The 23,567-nt window shown below is 35.0% G+C and overlaps 1 protein-coding gene across 1 annotated transcript; it reads left to right on the top strand.

Annotated features, from left to right (window-relative positions):
• Positions 1-246: 246 nt before the first annotated feature.
• sh3gl2a (SH3 domain containing GRB2 like 2a, endophilin A1) lies at positions 247-9,786 on the top strand (the record flags this gene model as incomplete). Its single annotated transcript, XM_081360687.1, has 6 exons — positions 247-284; positions 3,477-3,630; positions 6,367-6,525; positions 7,290-7,393; positions 8,206-8,324; positions 8,414-9,786. The coding sequence occupies 6 exons, from the start codon at positions 247-249 to the stop codon at positions 8,608-8,610; spliced, it is 771 nt and encodes a 256-aa protein (XP_081216813.1). The 3' UTR covers positions 8,611-9,786.
• Between the last annotated feature and the right edge of the window lie 13,781 nt (positions 9,787-23,567).

Raw genomic sequence — 23,567 nt, 5'->3', positions numbered from 1 at the left:
GTCTGGTGCCTGTGAACTTAAAATAAAACTGCACATTGTAATATCTGTACATTAAGTCTATTTATTATTAAATAATAAATAAATAATTTGTCAGTAGTTATTTTGGGGGAAATTTTAATAATTGCATAGACCAACGCTACTTTTGCGTCATCGAAGGGCAACGGCCCTTTTTGGGGGAAGACAAACGGATTCCCCTGAGAACAGAACTCGCTCGCTCTAGACCTGCAAAGTTTCTTGATAGCAAAAATGGCACAAACATACACTCTCTTTGCCGGCCGAGGACCGTGAGCGGTATTTAAAGAAGCTACTGGATAGGGAGTTACAGAGGTGTCCCTTTGAAATGGTCGAAAACTGGATTAATGACCCCACGCAGTGGCCAAATATGGACTATTATTCAGACATCTACCACTATCTCGTGGAATCACCAAGTAAGTAACGTTAGCCTAATTTTTGTCATTAACACTCACAGTATGACAAACTAGACGATGGCCATGTCAAGAGGAGTCGGTGGTTTACTTGGATCATATTTCACTTGATTTAAGCTATTGACAGTTTTGTTGTCGACTAGCTATACTAGTAAGAAACCCTCAAACACTGTAATCAGAACAATCATGTCAGAGGCTAAAAACATAAATAGTCCGTACCTTAAGTGGGGTAGAGACAATGAAAAACATGCCCCATACATAGGTCCCATACATATTTTTCCGTACACTGTAAACCTTTTTACAACTTTCAAAGTCCTAGCACTTTCTAGACACAAGCAGAAACCAGCCAAGTCCACTTTAGTCCTAGCCTGCCGCTATTTCAACAGTAAAATCAGTTAACAGCCAAGGTAGCGTGCCTAGTGAGAGCTAACGTTAATCATGTAGCTGCTAGCAGCTTCGTCTTTCTAACTAGTAGTAAGTTATAGCTAGTCGACAACAAAACTATGTCAATAGCTTAAATCAAGTGAAATATGATCCAAGTAGAGTTAAACCACCGACTCCTCTTGACATGGCCTCATCGTCTAGTTTGTCATACTGTGAGTGTGTTAATGACAAAAAAAAATAGGCTACTAACTTGGTGATTCCACGAGATAGTGGTAGATGTCTGAATAGTCCAAAGAGAGTGTATGTTTGTGCGATTTTTGCTATCAAGAAACTTTGCAGGTCTAGAGCGAGCGAGTTCTGTTCTCAGGGGAATCCGTTTGTTTTCCCCCAAAAAGGGGCGTTACCCTTCGATGACGCAAAAGTAGCGTTGGTCTATTGCAAGTTGATTTAAGGTGTGCCCCTAATTTTTCTGCTTGTGCTCCTAAAATTTTCAGTCAGGGGCTACAGCGCTCCTAGTAAAAAAAGTTAGTCTGGAGCCCTAAATATCGCGTTGTCCTAGAAAACTGTAATTCTGCGGTTGTTGGATTCTCGTCTGTGGAATGCACCACTTTCAGTATTTTGCCAATTACTCGAGGGGTAAATTGCAATCAAGGATTTTTTTAAATCGAGTACTTGACTATAATCGAGGAATCTTTACAGCCCTATACTGGTAACATAGTTTTATATTATTAGATCACAAAGAAATGCCTATTTTTATACAATTAAATATATTTTCTCAATAACATATCCAAAAAAACATATTTGTGTGTGTGTGTGTGTGTGTGTGTGTGTGTAAGCATGCATTATTGAGTTAACATGGAAAGACTGGTTTGATTTAGTGCAGAAAACTGGTGCAAATCATGAAGTTTAAAGTGAAAGTGAGCCAATAAGTGGTCTTCTACTGGCTTCTGCTGGCCATTCTACTTATTAATGAAGTCTTTTCACATGTGCTTTTGGATTCATTCATATTTGGAGTAGACACTAAAAAAAATCACTTGTATAACAATAACTATTATAACACAATCATATTTTGTCAGTGTTTATCACTTCATTTGCACTGACACTTCACATAATTGCTAGTAATGTGGTAAATCATGGTAAATCACGCTAGAAACATGGTAAGTCATAGTAAATAATAGTAGAATGTGGTGTATCAAGGTAAATCATGTAAGAATCCTAGTAAATCATTCTAGAACGTGGTATATCATGCTAGAACATGGTAAATCATGGTAAACTATGCTAGAACAGGGTAAATCATGGTAAACCATGATAAATCATGATGAACCATGGTAAATCATTTTAGAATGTGGTATATCATGGTAAATCATGCTAGAACATGATCTTTTCCATCTATGATGTCAGTGGTTACATGCTTGCTAAATAAAACTTAATAACTTTTTGTGCTTTAAGGCCTTAAAGGCCTTAATTGCTTGAACCCCGATAAATGCTGCTTGCAGCTTTAATTTCAGTTTGCTTTCACACGGCAACCTTTCAAAGCATACCATAATGTGCTTTATGCAAGTCACATGCAAATAAAACTGTCCTCTCATTGGTCAGAGTACATCTGTTTGTTGCTCATACTGTAGCATCACCCATAAAGATGGATTGACAAGTTAGCTCAGCGGACTTATTGTGGCACACACAGACACACACACACACACACACACACACACACACACACACACACACACACACACACACACACACACAGCGAGCCAAATCTAGCCCATGCCAAGGTTACCAATGACCCGCAGCCATAATCCAAAATGTTTTGACAATGTAGTTCTATTTTTGTGGCTGGCTGCACTGCAAATGGACAATGCAGCACGACAAACCAGAACACTCCCATTGTAATAAATTCAGCTGTCTGTGATGTAAAAGAGACAGCTTCTGTAGCATGCATTAAGAGAGAGCAGCTTGAAACAAAGCAACAACTTGATACGCGCTCCCATTATAATAAAATAATCTGCCTACATTCCAAGCACTTATAATGGGAGCAATTTAGTTTCTTGTGCACACTGCTTGCTTGCACGCAGTTAAATTACATTTAATTGGTAATCAGAATAAATCACAAAATGTTTTGCAGTTCATGAAGTCATATTTTGTTTTTAATAATCATGATGCAAAGTTTCAGGATATGCAAATACTGTAATCACTGATTGGTGCATAGTGACTGTTTGCGGCATATTCAAATGTAAATTGTGTTCCAATTAGCAGGAAGGATTGGTGATAAGAGCAATAAAATGTTACCATAACATTTATAAGTGCAGGTGTTTAAATAGCATTTGATCATATGCTCTGGAAAATGAAAAGAGTGTTTTTAAAAACTGACTAGCACTTTTATCAAGTGCTTTGATTTAAATGAGGTGATTCAAAATATGAGGCTAGTTTAAGAAATAGCCATAATTGTTTGTTACTGCAAATTTTAAAACCAAATGAAAATAAAGTAATCTGTCATTATTATAACCAGATAATTTTTTTCCCCTGGGCTGCATAATTTGAGTATCCTGGCTAACTAGAGTAGCAGGGTTTGAATTGGTGTAAGGGAAAAGAAAACTACTTCATTCAGTACATTGATGTCTATTTTGAGTCCTTAAGTTTTTTTTCCCCCTTAAAATATACATATAGCATACACTTGTGTTTTACAGGTGTGGCTCTGGTCGATGTTGGAGATGCCATGCGAGAGCTGGGTGAAGTTAAAGATGCTCTAGACATGGAAGTCAAGCAAAACTTCATTGATCCCTTGCAGAATATCTATGATAAAGACTTAAAAGAGATCCAGGTGAGATATAAGAAATTATTGCATTGAAACCCTCCAAAACCAGTACCTTTGAGATTACAGGAAGTCATGCAGTCATCCTGTAAGACACATTTACTAAATTTACCAAATTTCTAACTTTTTTTTTTTGTAAATTCTTGTAAATTTTGGAAAATTCACAGCATACGACATTTCAGTGTAAAAACCTGCATCTTATTCACTAACCTCCTACATTCCAGTGTAACCTGACACTTAAATGCTCTACTGTGCTTTAAATGCTTACATGCTGAACTGTATTCAAATCATATCAATGCGTTAATTTAGCGGACAAGTCGCAATTACCACTTTTGCAATTCAGTTACAGAATCATGGATCATTTCAGTTCAACTTTAACAGTTTCAGCAGAACACTTAAATGTAGATTGTTTTGTGAACTTGACACATTTGTATTAATTTTGGTGACGTTTTTGACACAATCCCCCATAAATGATTGACCCAGCACAAGAGTAACAAAATAATCAAATTAGAAATGAATTATTGATTGTAGGAAGTTTTACATCCAATCACAGTAAGGATGTTAACAAATAATTCAGACAATGAATTGGCTATTTAGTGATATCTCCGCATTTGTGGTCTTGTCCGGTCTTGAGATAAATCCGGAGTCCTCGAAGTAGTTGAAAGTGGACAAGGTCAAAACGTTTTAGACCCATTTACATCGACCAAAACGCATCTTAATACCAGGTATAAGCAAGCAGGGCCAAAGGTTGTTGAATGAGGGATGAGGCTGTTTAAGACTATTCTGGAAAGTGCTGAATCTCATTTCGCACACATCAGCTAGCAATGGGCCATTTACTTCTAAGGTCAGAGAAGAGGAACAAAAATGGACATAAATTAATAATGACTGTATTTGGATTTTACTAACTGTACTAACAATATTAAAGTGTAACTCAGAATTTTATTGTTAAAGGGGTGGTTTACTGCCTTTTTTCTTTGCTTGATTGTGTTTATGGGCTGCAATATAACATGTCTTCGTGTTTCGTTTGTTAAAAAACGCCTTATTTTTCATAAATTTCACCTTTATTGTAAGCCGCTTCCTCCTCTGTCATTTGAACGACCGGTTGACTTCCTGATTCTATGAAACCACTCCCTCAGAAAGAGGCAATGAGCTCAGATTGGTTAGTTCGGCCGGTGTGTTGTAATTGGCTAAACTGCGTCCGGAATCTTCACGCCCATTACCTTTACGGGCGACAGTTGCATGTGCTCCGGTCAAATGTAATGGTGTCAATATTGCCTCATCAGTTTGAGCCAGAATCACACCCAGAGAGCGGTGATGAAGAGAGTCAAGCAGAACCTCCGCAAACACGGCTCTTACTAAACGTTTCTGAATGGTAATTTATTTTATTTTATTATTATTCTCTCAAAGAATTTCCATACGCTGTTACTTGAAAATGCTACTGCTGTTTGTTAGCTTTTGAGATACGCTTTCCCCCTGATTAAACATTTAATATAACTGAATACATGACTGAGTAATACCGTTTTTTAAAGATATTGTTTTATTGATAGAATGAACAACCGTTTAACTATTCACAAAGCTTAGTTTACTCAGTTTGTCGTTTTCTTTAGGTGTACATGTGATAACAGCAGCTGAAGTTTGCTGTTGCGATAATTTTTTGAAGTTTGTACACGTTTGTCTTATACACACAAAATAGCATCGAACTAACTAGCTACTATAAACAGCTTTGGCATTGGTTTGCGTTCTTGATCAAATCAAAAAATTACGTCATAAAGTATACATGGAAAATACGTTTACAAAATTTGTACATATTACAAATTCGGGTCCAAAATGTTTGTACGCGTTTGTCATATACTAAAGCCAGCGCTGGCATTTTTTTACATCCTTGATAAAACTAAAACATTACGTCTTAAATTATACAGGCAAATACATTTAAAATGATTAAACCTTACTTGCAGGTTGTGGCCTCTGGTTTTAAAGCTGTAACTGCTTCATGTTGGAGTAATAGTTTCTTGTTGAATCCGACATTGAACTCGTGTAGATTCTGGAAGCTGTCTTCCGTAAAATGTGCAGCACAGAGAGCTAAACTACGATTGTAATTGTCAGGAACATAATCAAACTTAAATTTTAACCATTGTTGACGAACTACAGCGTCTGTAGGAAGCCTGAACACAGAAGACCTGACAGCTACAGCTCTCCACTATAACTCCTCCTCTTCGACAGCAGAACATGTTCCGGAGGGAGGGTGGATGTAAATGTATGGGTTAGTTACGTATAAAACCCGGGAAGTATCTCGTTGTAGTCCCATTCGAGACGTTTTTGTAGGCATTAAACTTCCTGATTTTTAAAAGACAATATCTCCGCTTACGTTGAACTTTAAGCGCAGCAACTTTGCAGATACTGTTCATGCACCAACAGCAACATTACACAGTATTTAAAATGAAACAAGTGAAATAGCAATCAACCACCCCTTTAATATTCTCCCCTGAGTATGACCACTGATTAACTCTTATCAGTCACTGATTTTAACGATTTTGAATACGCATCTGTTGAGAATTTAACTTTCAGAATTCGTCAGTGTGATTTAAATGTACTTGTGAATAATACATCACAGTGAAAATATTTTGTAGTAATATTTGAAATAGCTTTGAAGTCCCAACCATTGATGGAGGCAATGCTTTGGAATCCCACTAGAGGTCAGTAACTGATCAGTGCAATTTTCAACTCTTTTTCCGTGTGTTATGACAGCATCACCTGAAGAAGCTGGAAGGGCGACGGTTGGACTTTGACTATAAGAAGAAAAGGCAAGGAAAAGTCACTGAAGATGAGATCAAACAAGCCCTGGAGAAGTTTGATGACTCAAAGGAGATTGCCGAACAAAGCATGTTTAACCTTCTGGAGAGTGATGTAAGATCTGTGGCCTGCCCTTGTTCACCATCCATTTCATGCCTCCATTATCTGTCCTTATTGTGCCATATACTATATCCAATGAGTCTTTCCCACTACATCTTTCCTTTTATTTTAAAGCAATACGTCACTGGATTCACTTGTTTTCATTTATCAGTGCATCTTATACAATGGCTATGTTTACATGGTTAATAGTCTGATTATTACCAATAATCAAAGTAAGAATTAAGATGTTTATTTTAGTCTTATTTGCTAAGAGTTGTGATGTTTTTGCTTTAAAATAGGCAGCCTTCAAGCCCTCCCAGCGTTCGCGGACTTATTCACCAGTTCTAGGGTACATGGTCTCCCTCATTTTGCAGAAGCCACACTTCTGGGGAGTTTATGCTTATAGCTTTACACAACATAGACATCATGTGTTTTATTGATTTTGATGGTCAGAATTGGCACATTTCCGAGCATCAATGTGCATGATGCCAAGAAGTGTGGCTTCTTCTGTTCCAGCATGTTTTCGAACCCATGCATGAGCGTATGGTCAGATTAAAGCCGCAGCACTCCACATATTTTACTGTGATTTATGGTTACTCTAAATATGAACGTAATCATAATCACGGTGTTGTTTACATGAGCTTGCAGTACTTCACAGTACTGCATTTATAAGGGTGCATGTAAATATAGCCATTGTTTGCTAAGCTTGACCTGCCATATACAATCTTTGAGGAATTCCACATGTAATAGTTGTTGATGTTCTAACTTTGTTTCTGCAGATTGAACAAGTGAGTCAGCTTTCTGCTTTGGTCCAAGCTCAGGTGAACTACCACAGACAGGCCGCAGAGATCCTTCAGCAGCTGTCCACCAAGATAGAGGACAGGTTTGTGTTGTAGAACAAACCACACAGTACAAGACTCCTCGTAAATCTAGTCTAAATCTAGTCTAAACATTTAAATGGAACCTCTGTTCCCACAAAAAAACTATGCAATTACAGGCATCTATTCTTAAAGGGATAGTTCACCCAAAAATTAAAATTGTCACAATTTACTCACCCTCACGTCGTTCCAAACCCGCACACCTGCAAATAAAGATAAATAAAAATGTCACATTATTATGGCAGATGAAAAAAGTGATTTTATAAATGAATATATTGTTTTATTTCAATATCATTTTATTCATAAGCCTACATTCCACAGCAATCCGCTTTAGAGTTTGTTAATCTGTCCGGTAGCCGGCGGATGCGTTTTTTGTATCCCACCTGCACTTGGCCGTTGCAGCACATCTCGCTGTGTGGTATCAAATCAAGAATGTCACATGCTGTTTGAAGTTAAAAGTAGTTTGACACGTCTAGATACTCCAATCTGTATTTGAACACAAAAAATCCTGTGTGAATGACTCCACCTGGTAATGATAAGTGTGGTTTGGTAAAGCACGTTAAGATGCCTGTCGTAACAACTGGGGATGGTAAGTCTGCAAAATACGCAAAAACATGCTTTGCATTTAGACTTGCTCAGAGGAAAATGTATTGTGTAAAAAATAAGGATGCGTTTTGGTTAATAAATGTTCCTTTTGGGGTAATCCGTTTATTTTTCATTTTATCACATTGTCTTTTATATAAAATTATACTAAATTATCAGGCCTAGTTTCTTATTATACAGACTTAAATACCAATTTATTTATTTATTTTGGCAGAATAAGAGAGGCTTCTTGTAAGCCAAGAAGAGAGTATGTCCCCAAACCTCGCACCTCCCTGGATTTAAGTGAGAACCACAATGGGAGTATTGGGCACAGTGGCCGTTCTAGGTCACCTGGTAAGGCACTAAAATAATTAAATCTGTGAAATGCAGGATTTAATTTTCTGTGCTTAAAGATTTTTTTATTTTATTTTTACCCGTTTCAGCTCCAATGGACCATCCTTGCTGTCGGGCACTTTATGATTTTGATGCTGAAAATGACGGTGAACTAGGCTTCAAGGAAGGTGACATCATCAGCTTAACCAGCAAGATTGACGACAACTGGTATGAAGGAAAGATCAATGAGCACTCTGGCTTCTTCCCTGTCAACTATGTAGATATCCTGGTAGCTTTGCCCCATTAAGTCTTATGCATGTACCCTAATCATTACCTGACCAATCAAACCACTTCTGCAAGAGGAGAAAATAACCAAAACAAACAGCACAAAAAGCTTGGTCATGGTATTTGCGCATAGGAAATAAGCAATGAAAACTTTGAGTGCCCTTTCGTAAATATTATTCCATGACTTGGAATGCCACCACTTTATTGTAATATTGATTTATTTAATCTTTCTTGAGGGTGATCAGACCTCTGCATTGCCTGCTGCTATGCCTCCTGAATGTTCGGACGTTATGTTTTTTTTTTGTTTTTTTTTGTTTTTTGTTTTTTGCCTGTTTCCATTTGCAACAAAACATTTTTCCACACCCTTATAAAAAACATAATTTTTTTCTTTAAAATTGCAATAATTGCAAAACAAATATACTGTAACCTCTTTCATTGTGTGAAATGTTCCACTGTTTGTTTAATGTCCTAAAACAAATTTTAGCCTTTAAGTGGTGGTAGATTTGACTATTTAAATAGATTCATATTTAGCAACAAAGAAAAAAAAAAGAATAATTTATTTGTTGTGTTACAGTGTGTTATTCATCGGTCATTTAACAATCTGTATGGTCCATGAATCCTGTGGGCCTTTTCAAACTTTCCATTTCACATTCCATAGATGTTAAACTGGTCACTAAAAGGCAACCTAAAAATTGTTTTATGAAGTAATGTGTGTGTGTGTACATATATATGACTATAAATATGCCTGAGTGTATGTTATCAGAACCCATGAAACAGTGCATTTAAACCTTTCTTTCATATATTTTTCTTGTAATGGTTTTGATGGCGAAGGGGTTTTTTTTTTTTTTTTTTTTTTTTTTTTTTCTGTGCTAGCAATGGCAATGAATTGTAAAGAAATTGTAAAGAAATGACAGATACTCCCCCGTATTATGCCACTGATCAGAAAAACAGACTCCTGGCCTGAATTTATAAGTACCACAGAGCAACAGTGTTTGCATTCTTTGGGGGAATTGATCAACAAATGGTTGTTGCACCTCGTCATATTAAACTGGAATAAGAGAAAGTATTTTAACCGCAAAAAAGGCTGATTTCGGCTTAAAAAAAAAAAAGGCTGAAGATAGCTGATATAAAGCAATTTCTGATTTTAAATGATGTTTAATTTGGTCAAAAGTTTCCACAAACAGAAGTACATATGTTCAAAAAAAAAAAAAAGAGGTGTGTAGTTAATGTATTATTTATTATTATTAAATCTAAGATCCCCTTTATTATATATATATATATATATATATATATATATATATATATATATATATATATATATATATATATATAAAACATAAGTGTAGTTTGTATTGTCAGGAAATACCAATATTTTTCAATTGTGTTGTTATCCTGAGGTTATCAATGAGGTATGTACAGTCATTTTTGTGTTTTATTTCCTTTTTGTGTATAGTCATGTAACTATAGTACCATGTGTTATTTTTGGATCAGTGTTGAAGCATTTAACATTAGATATAAAATAGACCCTGGATATTTATTGAAGTGCTGGTGGAGTGTTTAGTCGTAAAGCACTACATATCAACTCCTTTTTTAGCATGAATTTTCATGACTCATCTGAATGAATAGGCTTGTATTGAGCAAAAAAAAAAAAAAAAAAACTGCAAGCAACTACAATAAACACTACAGATTAAGGGTGCACTTGGAGTGAGTGTATTTTGTTTGAAAACCAGTAGGTGATGCTGCCACAACAGACTGAGTATTTTTTGCCAAACATCTGTCCAAATTAACGACACCATATTCTGCTAGTTTCGCTAATGTGATTTTTCACAATACACTTTTTTTTCTGTGCCAACTATTGAGGTCAAAATTACATATTTCAGTTTATTATTTGACACCATCTACATCAAATTGTATCTTTTTGGTAAAATGTACCACATGGAAATTGGAACGCATGTTGGAACAATCTGTGTTAAAATGAACTAGTAATTTCTTACTGAGAATGATTTACAAAAGGAATACTACTGATAACACTTTAGTGTTTTGCTGAAAGAAAAATCACATTGTGGTGATTTTCATGTTATTTTTGATGAGTTCCCATTTTTGGCACCCATTCACTGGGACCTTAAGATATTAATAGCTCTGACAAAAAACTTTCAACTGCCTCCCTCCCGCCAATATTTTCCACCTCCACCTCCATGTGTCCCGCCCAGATACTGGCACGCCAGGGATGTGTCACTTCATCTTACAGCTGTACTTACAGTTGTACTTACAGTCAGTGAGGCATATCACATCCACCCTATATGCACCACCCCACCCCTCCATGAACAAACCATCTAGCAAGCTTCACTCTTGCACAGCCACAATGTAAACATTTGTCCTGTTCCCAGACTCACTGCGTGTCGGCAAACACCAAAGACTAACAGAGTTTGTTGTGCATACTGTGGCTGAAAGTACATAATTATAAATGTACTTGTATTTTATGTCTGAAATTGTTTATAAGGGTTTTTTTTTCTCACAAAATAAATCAGAATGATCAGGACCCCAACATGAAACAAAGAATCACCCTGAACAGGAAATATAGATTTTTTTAAGACAAAAGGTCTTTTATTCAATGTTCCCTGGGACAATGGTCATTAGTCTGAATACTAAATACATAAATATTTGTATTTATATTTCTATATACAATATATCATATATATATTATTGAAGTTATAAGATATCCATTTTAATATGAAGCAGTGTTTCCCATTAGTTAGCAGACTAATCTGTCCCGCCACAGTTTCATTATGAACCAAAAGTTATTTAGGTAACGCTTTACAATAAGGTTCATTAGTTAACATTAGTTAACTACATTAGTGAGCACGGACTAATGATGAACTGCACTTATACAGGATTTGTTAATCTTTGTTACTAATACTTTATTCAAATATTGTTAACATTAGTTAATGCACTGTGAACTAACATTAACAAACAATGAACAGCTTTATTTTTATTAACTAACATTAACAAAGATAAACAAATACAGTAACAAATGTATTGCTGATGGTTAGTTCATGTTAGTTAATACATTAACTAATTGAACCTTATTGTAAAGTGTTACCAATATATCATTAGTTAACGTTAGATAATGTGTTCCATTTGTTACAGTATTGATTCATCTTTGTTAATCTTTCACATCTTTTTTCTTTTTCGGCAACACTTGATCCATTAATACTAACACTTTATTTTCTTTTCTATTCTATATTTATTAAAACAAAAATTACGTGCACTGCATTAGACTAAACTGGGAAGGGTCACAGCACTTGCATATTGTTGCCCTTTTGTTAGTGTGATTGCATATTGCTCTCCTCATTTGTAATTCGCTTTGGATAAAAACGTCTGCTAAATGATTAACAACTTTTGATTTTAATAATATGATTTAATAATTGATTTTAATATTGATTAAGTGTTTAGAAGTATTTTTCATAGTTATTTCATGTTAACTTATGTAGTTAGCTAATGTTAACAAATGGAACCTTATTGTTCAGTGTTTCCAATATTTTACACTTGTCTCTAATGTTACGTTTTGCACCATTGCTTTGACAGAGAAAATGTCAATTGAACTAAAATTGAAATTTGCGATTTGATAAGCTCAAGTCATATCGCAAAGGCTGTAATCACTAAAATTGTAATCACAAAAGATTTCACCTGATCTCAAAGAGTATATATTATCTAGTAATGACAACGTCCATGTTCAGGAGAAATGTTAGATCATGATTACTAGACAAAGACATCCAATCAGCGTTGTGACTTAAAAATATGTCATCACATTGCATCGCTAACCATTGCCTAAATGTCAGAAATATTTGATGCAAACAGCATGAGTCACTCTTTGGATGATGCAGGGGACTGGCAGAGGAGAGTGTGTTTGCCTGTGTTCTTACATGTTCAACTTGCTGGTGTTCTCACATACTTTCTCTTTTGAACAGCAGGCTGAGCTCTCATCACCAAGCAAGGGCTGTTAATTCCTTGTCTTTCAGCTCCCCTCAAAAGAGCTTGTGATTGGAGATGACAAATGAGGCGGTAAGACAGGTCAGACTGCAACAAGCTCAGGTGTGCTAACATGACTGTTAGAGTGGCAGTGCACCAATGTGCCTATTCAATAGACTAAAGTTTGTTGGAAACAATCTTACTAAATAAATCTTTTAATAATGATGACGTAATCACTTTTTTATTATTTTATACGTTTTATTTTATTGCCTGATAATGTTTTTTTTTTTTTTTTTTTTTTAAACAAGTATTTCTGTTGTAGTAAAACTGACCTAAACTATATGCCTGAAAACAAAAAGACAGAATGAAAATGTCCTCTCTAGTTACTCAAAGAATAAATAATCTAAAGATGTTCATCAGAAAACCCCACAGAGTGCCAGGTAAGAGTTAAACTGGAAGACAAAAAGCATGAGATAAGGGTGAAGGCCAGAAGTGGCAGTAAGAATGTGTGTGGGTGTAAGAAACCTCGCTGAATATTGTGTCTGGTAAAGTGTAGCTGTCTGCTCCAATGCTCTCAAAGTGGGCCTGGAGCCTATTTTATGAACGAATGTCCAATGTGTTATGTCTCAATTTTTGCAGGAATTTAGATAAGGGTCTGATTGCAAACAGTGGACAGAATTCGTCCCCAATATTCCACTACAATAATGTATAAATATAATTGTATTTATTTTTTTGAAGGTATAAATTAACAAATATTCATAAATATTTGATTATGTATTTTTTTACTTAAAATATAATTTAAAAAAAATGAAACATTTTTTTTTTGAAACCTTTAAACAAAGTTGTGTTAAATAAACTATATATATATATATATATATATAACTTTTTGAAACCTTTAAACAAAGTTGTGTTAAACAAACTATATATATATATCAGTATCATTACTCCAGTCTTCAGTGTGGCATGGTCCTTCAGAAATGATTTTATTATGCTGATTTGGTGCTGAAGTAACAAACAACATAACAATTATGATACTTTTTTCAGGATTCTCTGATAAATAGAAAGATCAAAAACAGCACTTATTTGAAATATTAAAAACGTTTACATTGTTACAAAATAGTTCTGTCATTCTTGATCAATTTAATGCATGCTGAATAAAAGTATTAATTTCTTTTAAAAAAAGAAATAAAAAAATCTGATTAATCTTTCTTACCCATGGCAACTTTTAAATGGAATATATACCAAAAATAATTTATCTTTTATTGCTCTTTATATTCCAGGCACTAAACCACTTTTAACTTAATTTCACATTTAATACATACACAACACACATAATGTGATTGGCAGAAATACAGTGGGGAGATGAGTGACAGGTGGACACATATTTGGGTGCAGCTTCAGAATAAACAAAGCAGCCGTTCACCCTCAGTGTCAGCTAAAGACGCAGGCACACACCATGCAAAACAGCTCAGTGAAGGCACCATTTGTTGTGCAAATATACTAGTATATGCAAATGAAGCCACATACACATATACTTTGACATGCCATGGGCCAGCCACAAATAACCATAAGAACAAAAAATAAAATAAAAAATGATTGACCAATTTACTGCTTTATTTAAAGGGGGGGTGAAATGCTCATTTTCACTCAATCTCCTGTTAATCTTGAGTACCTATAGAGTAGTATTGCATCCTTCATATCTCCAAAAAGTCTTTAGTTTTATTATATTTATAAAAGAAAGATAGGCTGTACCGAGTCTTTCCGGAAAAAAACGAGCGGCTGGAGGCGGGCCGTGTGGGCGGAGCTAAAGCCGTGCTAACGCGCCGAGCTAACAACACACAGAGACATTTGAAGCAGTTTACTCACCGCCCGGTTCCAACCACGACCGCGAACCTTTATCATTGCGACTGCTCGATCCTTAAGCATTAGACGATCTGCAAATCCGTCGATCTGGGCTTTGTTTATAAAACAATCATCGTTGAAATGCAGGGAACAAACAGTCTTACACAACTCCGTTGATGATGCTCTGAAAAAACAAACTCCATCCACTGGTCCCTTAACACTGGGTTCTTTGGGAATCTGTGCAGGGTTGTCTTGCCTTGGCAACCAAAAACCCACTTCTTTGGTGACATTGACTTCCAAAAGCCGAGCAGAGCGCTTTGATGGCGAACTGCTTTCGCTCTCTTGCTCTGGTCTACGAGTGCACGCGCGCCCGCCCTATTCCAGGAGAAGTGCCCTTAGGACCCATATAAGGAAATTCCGCCCCAGCTGACGTCACACAGACCCATAATCGAAAAAAACTTTCCAAAACTTGTGACAAACCGGAAGGACAATTTTTGGCACAGAAATACTCCTTCAAACGTACAATTTAATTTTTTAAACTTTGTCCATGTTTAGCATGGGAATCCAACTCTTTAACAGTGTAAAAAACTCAGTATGCATGAAATAGCATGTCACCCCCCCCCCCTTTAAAGGTAAAAGCATGGACAATGTTTTTTGTTTTTGTTTTTTTGCAATCAAACATAACATGTTTTGATCACACTGCAAAGTGATATGTGTTTACTTTCCTATTATTTCTGTAAACCGAAGAGGGAATGGGAATTGACATGTAATGGCTTGGTAATGCTAATGGATATATTGCATTTATATGATGATTTTAAACCAAAATAATCAAAAAGCAACCATTTTTTAAAGGAAATAGAAAAAAAAGAGTAGTCTGATAAAAAATTTACAAATAACTCATAAGTGTTTGCAATATAAAATTGTGTTCAAAGAAAGTCCCGTAGACAGATCATGCATGCGATTATAAACCCAGAATGCACCTGCTGTAGTGTAACCCAAGGCGATGGGAGTTGTTTATTGATAGAGATTAGTCTGATTGTCAAAGTGCTTCCCTATCCAGGGTGAGCCTGTCTCTCTAGGACAATAACACACCTTTTCACCCAACCATTGAACCAAAAGTCGACCAATGTTGTGAATCGTAGTTGGGTCTGAGAAAAGGCATTTTTGTTCTTTTATTCTTTGCTGCTGTGAATATTTTCTAGAACTAGTTTCTGGAGAACAAGGTTTTAGTTTTAAATAACAGAAAAATGAACAGCAAGCATTTGAGAATGGTTAATCAGCGTTTAAAGAGCAGGAAATTAGTGTATCATATTCAGACTACTGCCAGTAATAACAGGGAAAATCCATCCCACAAAGCAAAGAAAATCAAGTGTGTGAGAGCTTGAATACTTGTGCACAAGATGTGGCTTGCGTTGGCTTTTTGCTTTAAGAACAGGTAATCCAGTAGTGTCAGTGATTGAGGAGATACAAATCCTGCAGTAACAGACATGCAGGTGGCACTGGAAAAGAACTGCATACCATGCAATTTTTTTCTCTCTTTGTCTTTGTCAGGCATCCCCGAATGCCAACCATCTCCCTCTCTCTCTTTCACTTTGAAAGAATTGATGATAGATAGATAGATAGATAGATAGATAGATAGATAGATAGATAGATAGATAGATAGATAGATAGATAGATAGATAGATAGATAGATAGATAGATAGATAGATAGATAGATAGATAGATAGATAGATAGATAGATAGATAGATAGATAGATAGATAGATAGATAGATAGATAAAAACAATTCTAATCCATTCCTCTTCAGCAGTAAGATCGGGATTCTCTTCCTTAATTTTTTATTTGTTAAGCTCAAGATGTTTTAATAAGATTTCAAAACCATGTTTGTTATATTAAAAGGTTCAACATGTTAAACAGCCAAAATCCTGCCAACACTTAACTAAATCTGCTGGAGTTGAAAGATTAGACATTGAATGACATTCATGAGAGACTCTACGTCTGCTGAGAGAAACACTGCTTTGGGTGTTCAGAACACTTGACATCATGCATGAACTCATAAAGCAAGGGATATACACACATACACATATTTGGATTACATTCTAAACAAAATCATGGTTTCCAACGGTTGAACGGAGTCAATTTCAATCACCACTCTGTCATTTGAAATAATATCCATGAATGGCAAACAAACAAAAGAAATAAATCTCAAGGTCGATGACTGTGGAACTTCATTTCATCTTCGAGTCCCAGCGAGGCGTGGTCACATCTGTCCTCCTAGACAACCAGTTTCGCTAATGAGAGAGAACATTCCATGGAGAACATTGAACCTTCACACTCACAATACAACTGGATTGAGCAACCCATTCAGAAGCAGGCAGGGGGAAAGAAAATGAGCATTTGAGCCAACAGAAGTCTAGATGTGTCTGCAGAAATGTTAGAAAAGTACTTTGTTGGCCAACATCTCACTGTATGCTCTCAGACACAAGGAGCCAACTCAAAGCCATGAAAGAGGGTTTGCAGAGGTTTGTTATTGATGCTTTGAGGCTGTTTAAATAATATCTCTTAACATTTAGAGCAAATATAGTGAGTAGGTACTTTAGGATAGTGCTTTATTCAATCAGCTTTACAATGATAAACAGGAAAATAACGATTCAACAATGCAGACAGAATTAGATTTTGCTGTAAAGCAGCTCTAAAAAGACGATCAGTACACAGTAAAGTATATCATATACAATATAGTAATTCTTCAGTTGAAATTTGTTCAGTGTTGAAAAAAAAAAAAAAAAAAACTTTCAAGAGAGAACAATATTTCAAGAGATGACTTGGGCTACGTTCACACTGCGAGCCTTCGAGCTCAATTGCGATTTATATCTGATATATTTTGTATAGCTGTTCACATTGTTGTTTTAAATGTGGCCTATATCAGGTTCCAGTGTGAACAGAAGTCCTGTACTGACCTGCATGCACAAAAGTACGATAAAAAGACGTCACGATGCACAATGTCATAGGCTACACAAGTAAACATGGAGGACATTAAAGTAAGTGAAAATCTGTAAAATCTGACTCCCATTAGCGCAGAATTGGGAGAAATGTTGAGGGAGATGTATTCCGATATGACTGTTCAGACGGTGGTCGCATTGGAAAACATCTGATCTTTATCGGATTTAGGATCACATTTGGAAGTGGCATAAATCGGAATTGAAAATATCAGATTCCATGTGGTTTGTGCGGTTCACACTGTCATGAGAAAAACAGATCTGAGCCATATATGAGCAAGAAAAATTAAAATAAAAAAAAAGTTTGAACAAAGCTTTAGAGCAGTCATACAATCCCAAAAACAAAATATATATATGTGTGCTGTGCAATAACAACTCCACTGAAAATGCATGGTAAAATGCTTCCTTCTTTGGGGTGACTTTATCTTTATCTTATGAAAACCTTCATCTGAAAATCTTTTCAGACTGGTTGTTCAATTTATATATTTTTTTTACTAATGCGAATGTACAGTACACAGAGCAGTGCTGATTGGCCGTGTCAATACAGACAGGTGGCTGCCTTGTGGAGAGTAATAAAGAGTGAACGTTAGCAGAGAGAGCCAGCATTCTGCTTCAGTTATGTAAACTGGCCAGGCCTGAGAGCCAGTCAACCGGCACTAGGAGTTTGCATTGCCACTGACAAGGCTCTGGCTAAATGCAAACAGTATACATGTTGATGTACACAAATATACACTTGCATCCATGACTACACTTATGCATAACACATGATGGGTAAATAAATAGACAAACAAACAAATAAATATCTGTAGCCTAGTAATAAATGTAATGTACACTATCCTTGTAAATAAATGTCCACAAAAAATTAAGCAGCATTTTAATGGTATATATATATATATATATCAATTTCATAATATTCGAATGCTCATATACAGGGAGAAACATCATCCGTTCATGTAATATTGTGTGTTATTGGAGTTCATCTGTGCCGTTGCTCATAGAAAGCACTCTGGAATGTAAATGACATACAGGTGGAATGTCAATAATAATGTAATACATGTGTAAATAAATTTCCCCAAAAAAATTATTAAGCAGTATTTTCATAATTGATAATAAAAAAACATTATTAATAATCAATCACAATTAATAAGTGATAATAAATGAGCACCAAATCATATTAAAATGGAATAGGAATAAATTACATTTCAAAATATATTAAAATAGAAAACAGTTCTTTTAAACAGTTTTAATGTATTTTTAACAAATAAACGCTGCCTTTGTGAAAATATAGACTTATTGTGAATATAGAAATATAAACATTAAACAACTTAATGATTCCAAAAATGTTGAAATTATTTGAACTTTTGACCAGTATAGTGTATAAAATACATTTTATGTTTTATTTATGTGATTCATTTAAATAATATTTCATATGGAAAAAAATATAAAGAAAATATTTGATTAAAGGTTACTGCATAAATATTAAAAACAAGAGAGAAATAATTTCTTGAGGAGAAAACATCTGAGGTAATGTTTGATGACTTAGAGTAGCCTAGATTATATTTGCAAGGGCAGTTTCTGCATATAAAGCTTGTCTCTCTAGTTCTGAAGCACAACATTTCTGCGAATGAGACTAGACCACCATCAGACTATTGCTACACTTCTAAAACCAACCTAAAAAGCTGTCAGTGATTAAACTCATATGTTAAAGCCATTTTAAACCCATAGATCCTAACAGTCATTATTACTTCAAGATCAACAACAAAAATGTGCAAGATCTCCAGAATCTGCAGAATTTACCAGCTTGTAAAGTGCTGAACTCGCACTGAGATACACACGGACCATGGCAGGAGCAAATGAGTGGCCATGTTATACACTGAACGCCTGAGCAATTAGTCATGTCTATTATTCTAAACCAGCAAGCATGAGGAGCACTAAGAGAGAAAAAAAACACAAATACTGTCAGCAGCATCAGCTATGCTAACATACTAATAACACGCTATGTGTCTGTCCTCTCCACTATAGCTTTTTTCCTAATCAAATTACAGTTAGGATAATTGTAAAATAATGATATTGCTAAAAAAGTTTTAAAAAAGTAATGAACAGTGGATATGACCAAATCATAGTTCAATACCAGATGTTTGTTTGTTTTTGTTAGATTAAATAATAATTACAGATGAGATTGTAATCTAATTTATAACACACAGATGAACAATAAGGAACAGAGTTTATAAAGTCTTTTACACTGTAAAAACTAAAGGAGCCTCAAGTATCCTGTTGGATACTCAAGGAACTTCAAAATGTAATTTTGGTGCCTCAAAGCTCTTTCTCCTATAGTAGGGTTACTGGAGGAACATTGACCATCTTTGAGGTTCTTGCTGGAACTTATGGGATCCTTTAAGCACTTTGTATTTAGTTCAGAGGTTCTGGAGTCACCTTTTCATTACCATGAGACCTCGAAGTGCTTTGGGGGAAAATAGAGGAACTTAAATGCGATAAAAGGGTTATTGGAAGATCTTTTAACATTTAAGTGGTTCCTGGAAGATCTCTTATGTTAAAGCCAGCATCTGGAGGAACCCAATGGTTCAGTGAGGCCTGAATTAGATTATTATTCTATTATTATTATTATTATCCTATTATTATTATTATTATAATAGGCTACTTAAGTTTGATTCAGTATACATACACAGGTGAAAAAGACGTACTATTAAATGTATTAAAAATGTACTTGAGTGTGTTTTTAGTAGACCTACAATACAAATATAGCCTACTTTAATGCATTTTTTTAATTATTATTATTATTATAGGCAAGTTTGATTCAGTATACATACCCAGGTGAAAAAGATGAACTATTAAATGTATTAAAAATGTACTTGAGTGTGTTTTTAGTAGACCTACAATACAAATATACTTTAATGCATTTTTAATACATTTAACAGTAACTATAGTCTTTTTCACTTGGGTAGCTTACATATATTTAGTATAGGCCTATTTTATTAAGTCATTTAAACCTTAAACAACAACACTAAATAATAATAATATTATATGAAGAAGAAGAAGCAGGAGGAGAAAAGTTTTATTCTGTCACGAAACTGCTGCTATTCCTCCGCTGTCGTCGCTTCAGTGATGCTCGCGCGCAACAAAGCTCAGCTGATCGACGTCATCGGTTTGAAAGTAACGGCTCCTCTCATCAAAGCTTCCGCCGTTTGTTCGGCTCTCCATTACAAGGTTTGTAAACTCGCCAAATAAATATAAATACAGAGTCTACTCACTATATATTTAAACACACACATATATAAACTAAATGTATTATACATTACTACGTTTTTACAGTGTTTACCACTCGTTTATTGCACAGTATCTGGTATGAAGGTTTTAGCCGCGATGCTAACTACGTTGATCTAATGAACAAATGGAAATGATTGACTTATTGTCTTAGATTGATTTAGTTATTCAATTCAACATATTTTGTACAACTGTGTCTTCAAATTGCTGATATACCCTAACTAATTTAGGAAATTCTCTGATTCTTGGCGTTTGTTATGAATAACAAAAACAGGTTATAGTTTGCTCTGTTTTTGTTTAGCCTAACGTTAACTTTACTTACTAACGTTACAGGTGCCCTCATTCTCTCAAATACCATTTTAAAGCCATTTACTGGTCAATAAATATTATGATGTGAATAATCAGCTTTGTTCTTTTGTTTCCCCAGAACAACCATTACATTTCTAAAATAATCTGAACATTTCAGTGGCAACATTGAATTACAGTAAGTACCTGCACCACATGCAAGTACTTTATTACTATGAACTTTAGCTGTGTGAAGTTGTATTGTTTGACTGTGTACTTGTGTTTTTTAATCTGTTACTCTCTGAAAATCTTTTCTCATGATCTCAAATCTCATTCATGTTACTCAGAAAAATAATATCACAGGTTTGATTCACAAAAAATGCTATAGACATTTTAACTCTGAATTATAACTTCAAGTTTAGTCTTTTTCGACAAAAAAATAAATAAATAGGAAAAAGCAATTAGGCTTCAGAAGACTTGCAACACAACCCATAACACATGAGTTGTGAACTCATTGATTATTTTTAGAATCTTTTCTGGGACATTTTTGGAGCTTAACCATTTTTACATAAATTGTTGCATTGAATTGAGCTAGACAAGTGTGCATAAGAATGGTTTCATGAATGATTTACACAATTGTTTTCTGCTTGTGTTTCATGCAGTGTCAGCGATCGGTGACTGGGGTTGCATTATGCCTGAGATCTGCTTTTGGGTTCCACAGATAGACAGTCAAACAGGTTTGGAACGTCACAAGGCTGAGGAAATTATTTAAATTTCACAACTATCACTTTAATAACATTACTAACAGTAAATTTTGTACTTTGCAGGGATCTCGGTAAGCTGAAATACAAGTTTGATCAAGAATAAAAATCCTCCTGTAGACCTGAAAATCATTGAAGTGCCTGGACCATCCACCAGAAAAGAGGAAAAACACACGGAAAACGATGCTGTACCTTTTCACTTTTCTAACTCATTAAGTACCTCACACCAACTTGGTCCCATAGTGACATTTTTGACCACAAACGAAATTGCTGATCGTGTGAATTCATATTGAAATGACTGAATTCACCAGTGAACATTCACAGAACAACAGATCATTTTACTGCACCTTAATACTGTTTCCGGGTCGAAGCCTCTACTTCCTCTATCTTGTTTCATGAGAATACTCTACAACCATTTATGAACACTTTTGATTCAAGTCACACATTTAAGCTTTTCAAAAGCCATAGTGTACATTACAGTCTCCAGTCTAACGGCATCCCAGACTTAAACATTTTATGATTCAAAATAGCTGAATAACTAACGATCAGAGATTTCAGTATAGAGATAAAGGTTACAGCACAATGAGTGCATATTAGCACTGTTTGTTTTTGGCATCTGATAGAGCTTTTGGACTTGGAAACAGTGATGTTAGACTTACCATCGGACTGAAACACAAATGTTTTAAAGTTAAGTATGATGGACATTTTTAATTAGTTCAAATGTAATTTTTTTTTACATTGATTTATTTAGTGGAACATATGTGTTTCCATGCATTTTGTTGAGATGTCTTTTCTTGTTTATCTATTGTATATACATGGTTGATTATTCATGTTGCTTATGTATTATACTATTTTTTTTGTGTAGTCATTGATATTAATATGTAGTTAGCTTTTTTCCCCATGTGCATGGAAGTGTATGTATAAAAATTAATATCAAATATGTAATAAACAATTCTTATTTTGTATTTGGTTCAATTTGTTTATTATAATAGAAGTCAAAGGTAACCATAGTAACAACATGAAATTAAATTATAAAAAAAAAAAAATGAAATTTGGTTCCTGGAGGCACCCAAAGTGGTTCCACACAGTGCCTAATATAAGAGTTCCTCAGGAAACTTGTGTGGTTCCTCAGAGAACCGGCCCTTTTTAAAGGGTGCCTAGAGGATCTACAGACGGTTCCGCCGGTGTGGCAAAGTGAAGAACCCCAAAAGGTTCCTCCAGGCACCTTTAATTTTTACAGTGTACACATGACACAAACAGTCTAAAGTGACTTTACTTACTGAAGGTTTTTTTTTAATGGGGTTCCATTTTTCACCTGAAGAGTGAGGGGGTGTCAGAGGCTTTTGCATGGCTTATAATGACAAAGCTTTGATTTACATAATTCATCAATGGATGGCCTCTTGAACCATTTGTAAAAACAAAGTTCTGTTCGCATTGATACTACACGTGTGCAGAACAATTTTCAGGTAAAATAATTCTGACAATGTTTTACATCATTTTTTTTATAAAAAAAAAAATGCTATCTACATGCTTTTAGGAGACACTTTGAAAAAATATATTAGTTAAGTTTTACTCCATCTTGCTTGTCGGTTTGGACAGATTATACAACTCCATTGGCTATTTGATTCAGGAAGCAGACATACTAAAAATCAGCATATAGTATATGTCAACATGTCAAGCATATTGTAGAAAAGGTTATAATATTCTGCATGACCATATTCTACATCCCTTAATCCTACCCAATACCTAAACATAACCACTACCTTACTAACTATTATTAATAAGCAGTAATTAGGTGTTTACTGAGGCAAAAGTCTTCTAATAGTTAGTTAATAGTGAGAATTG

This window comes from Scardinius erythrophthalmus (genome assembly GCF_964197995.2).
Source record: "Scardinius erythrophthalmus genome assembly, chromosome: 3".
NCBI lineage: Eukaryota > Metazoa > Chordata > Actinopteri > Cypriniformes > Leuciscidae > Scardinius > Scardinius erythrophthalmus.
This window is presented reverse-complemented; position numbering and strand designations above follow the sequence as displayed.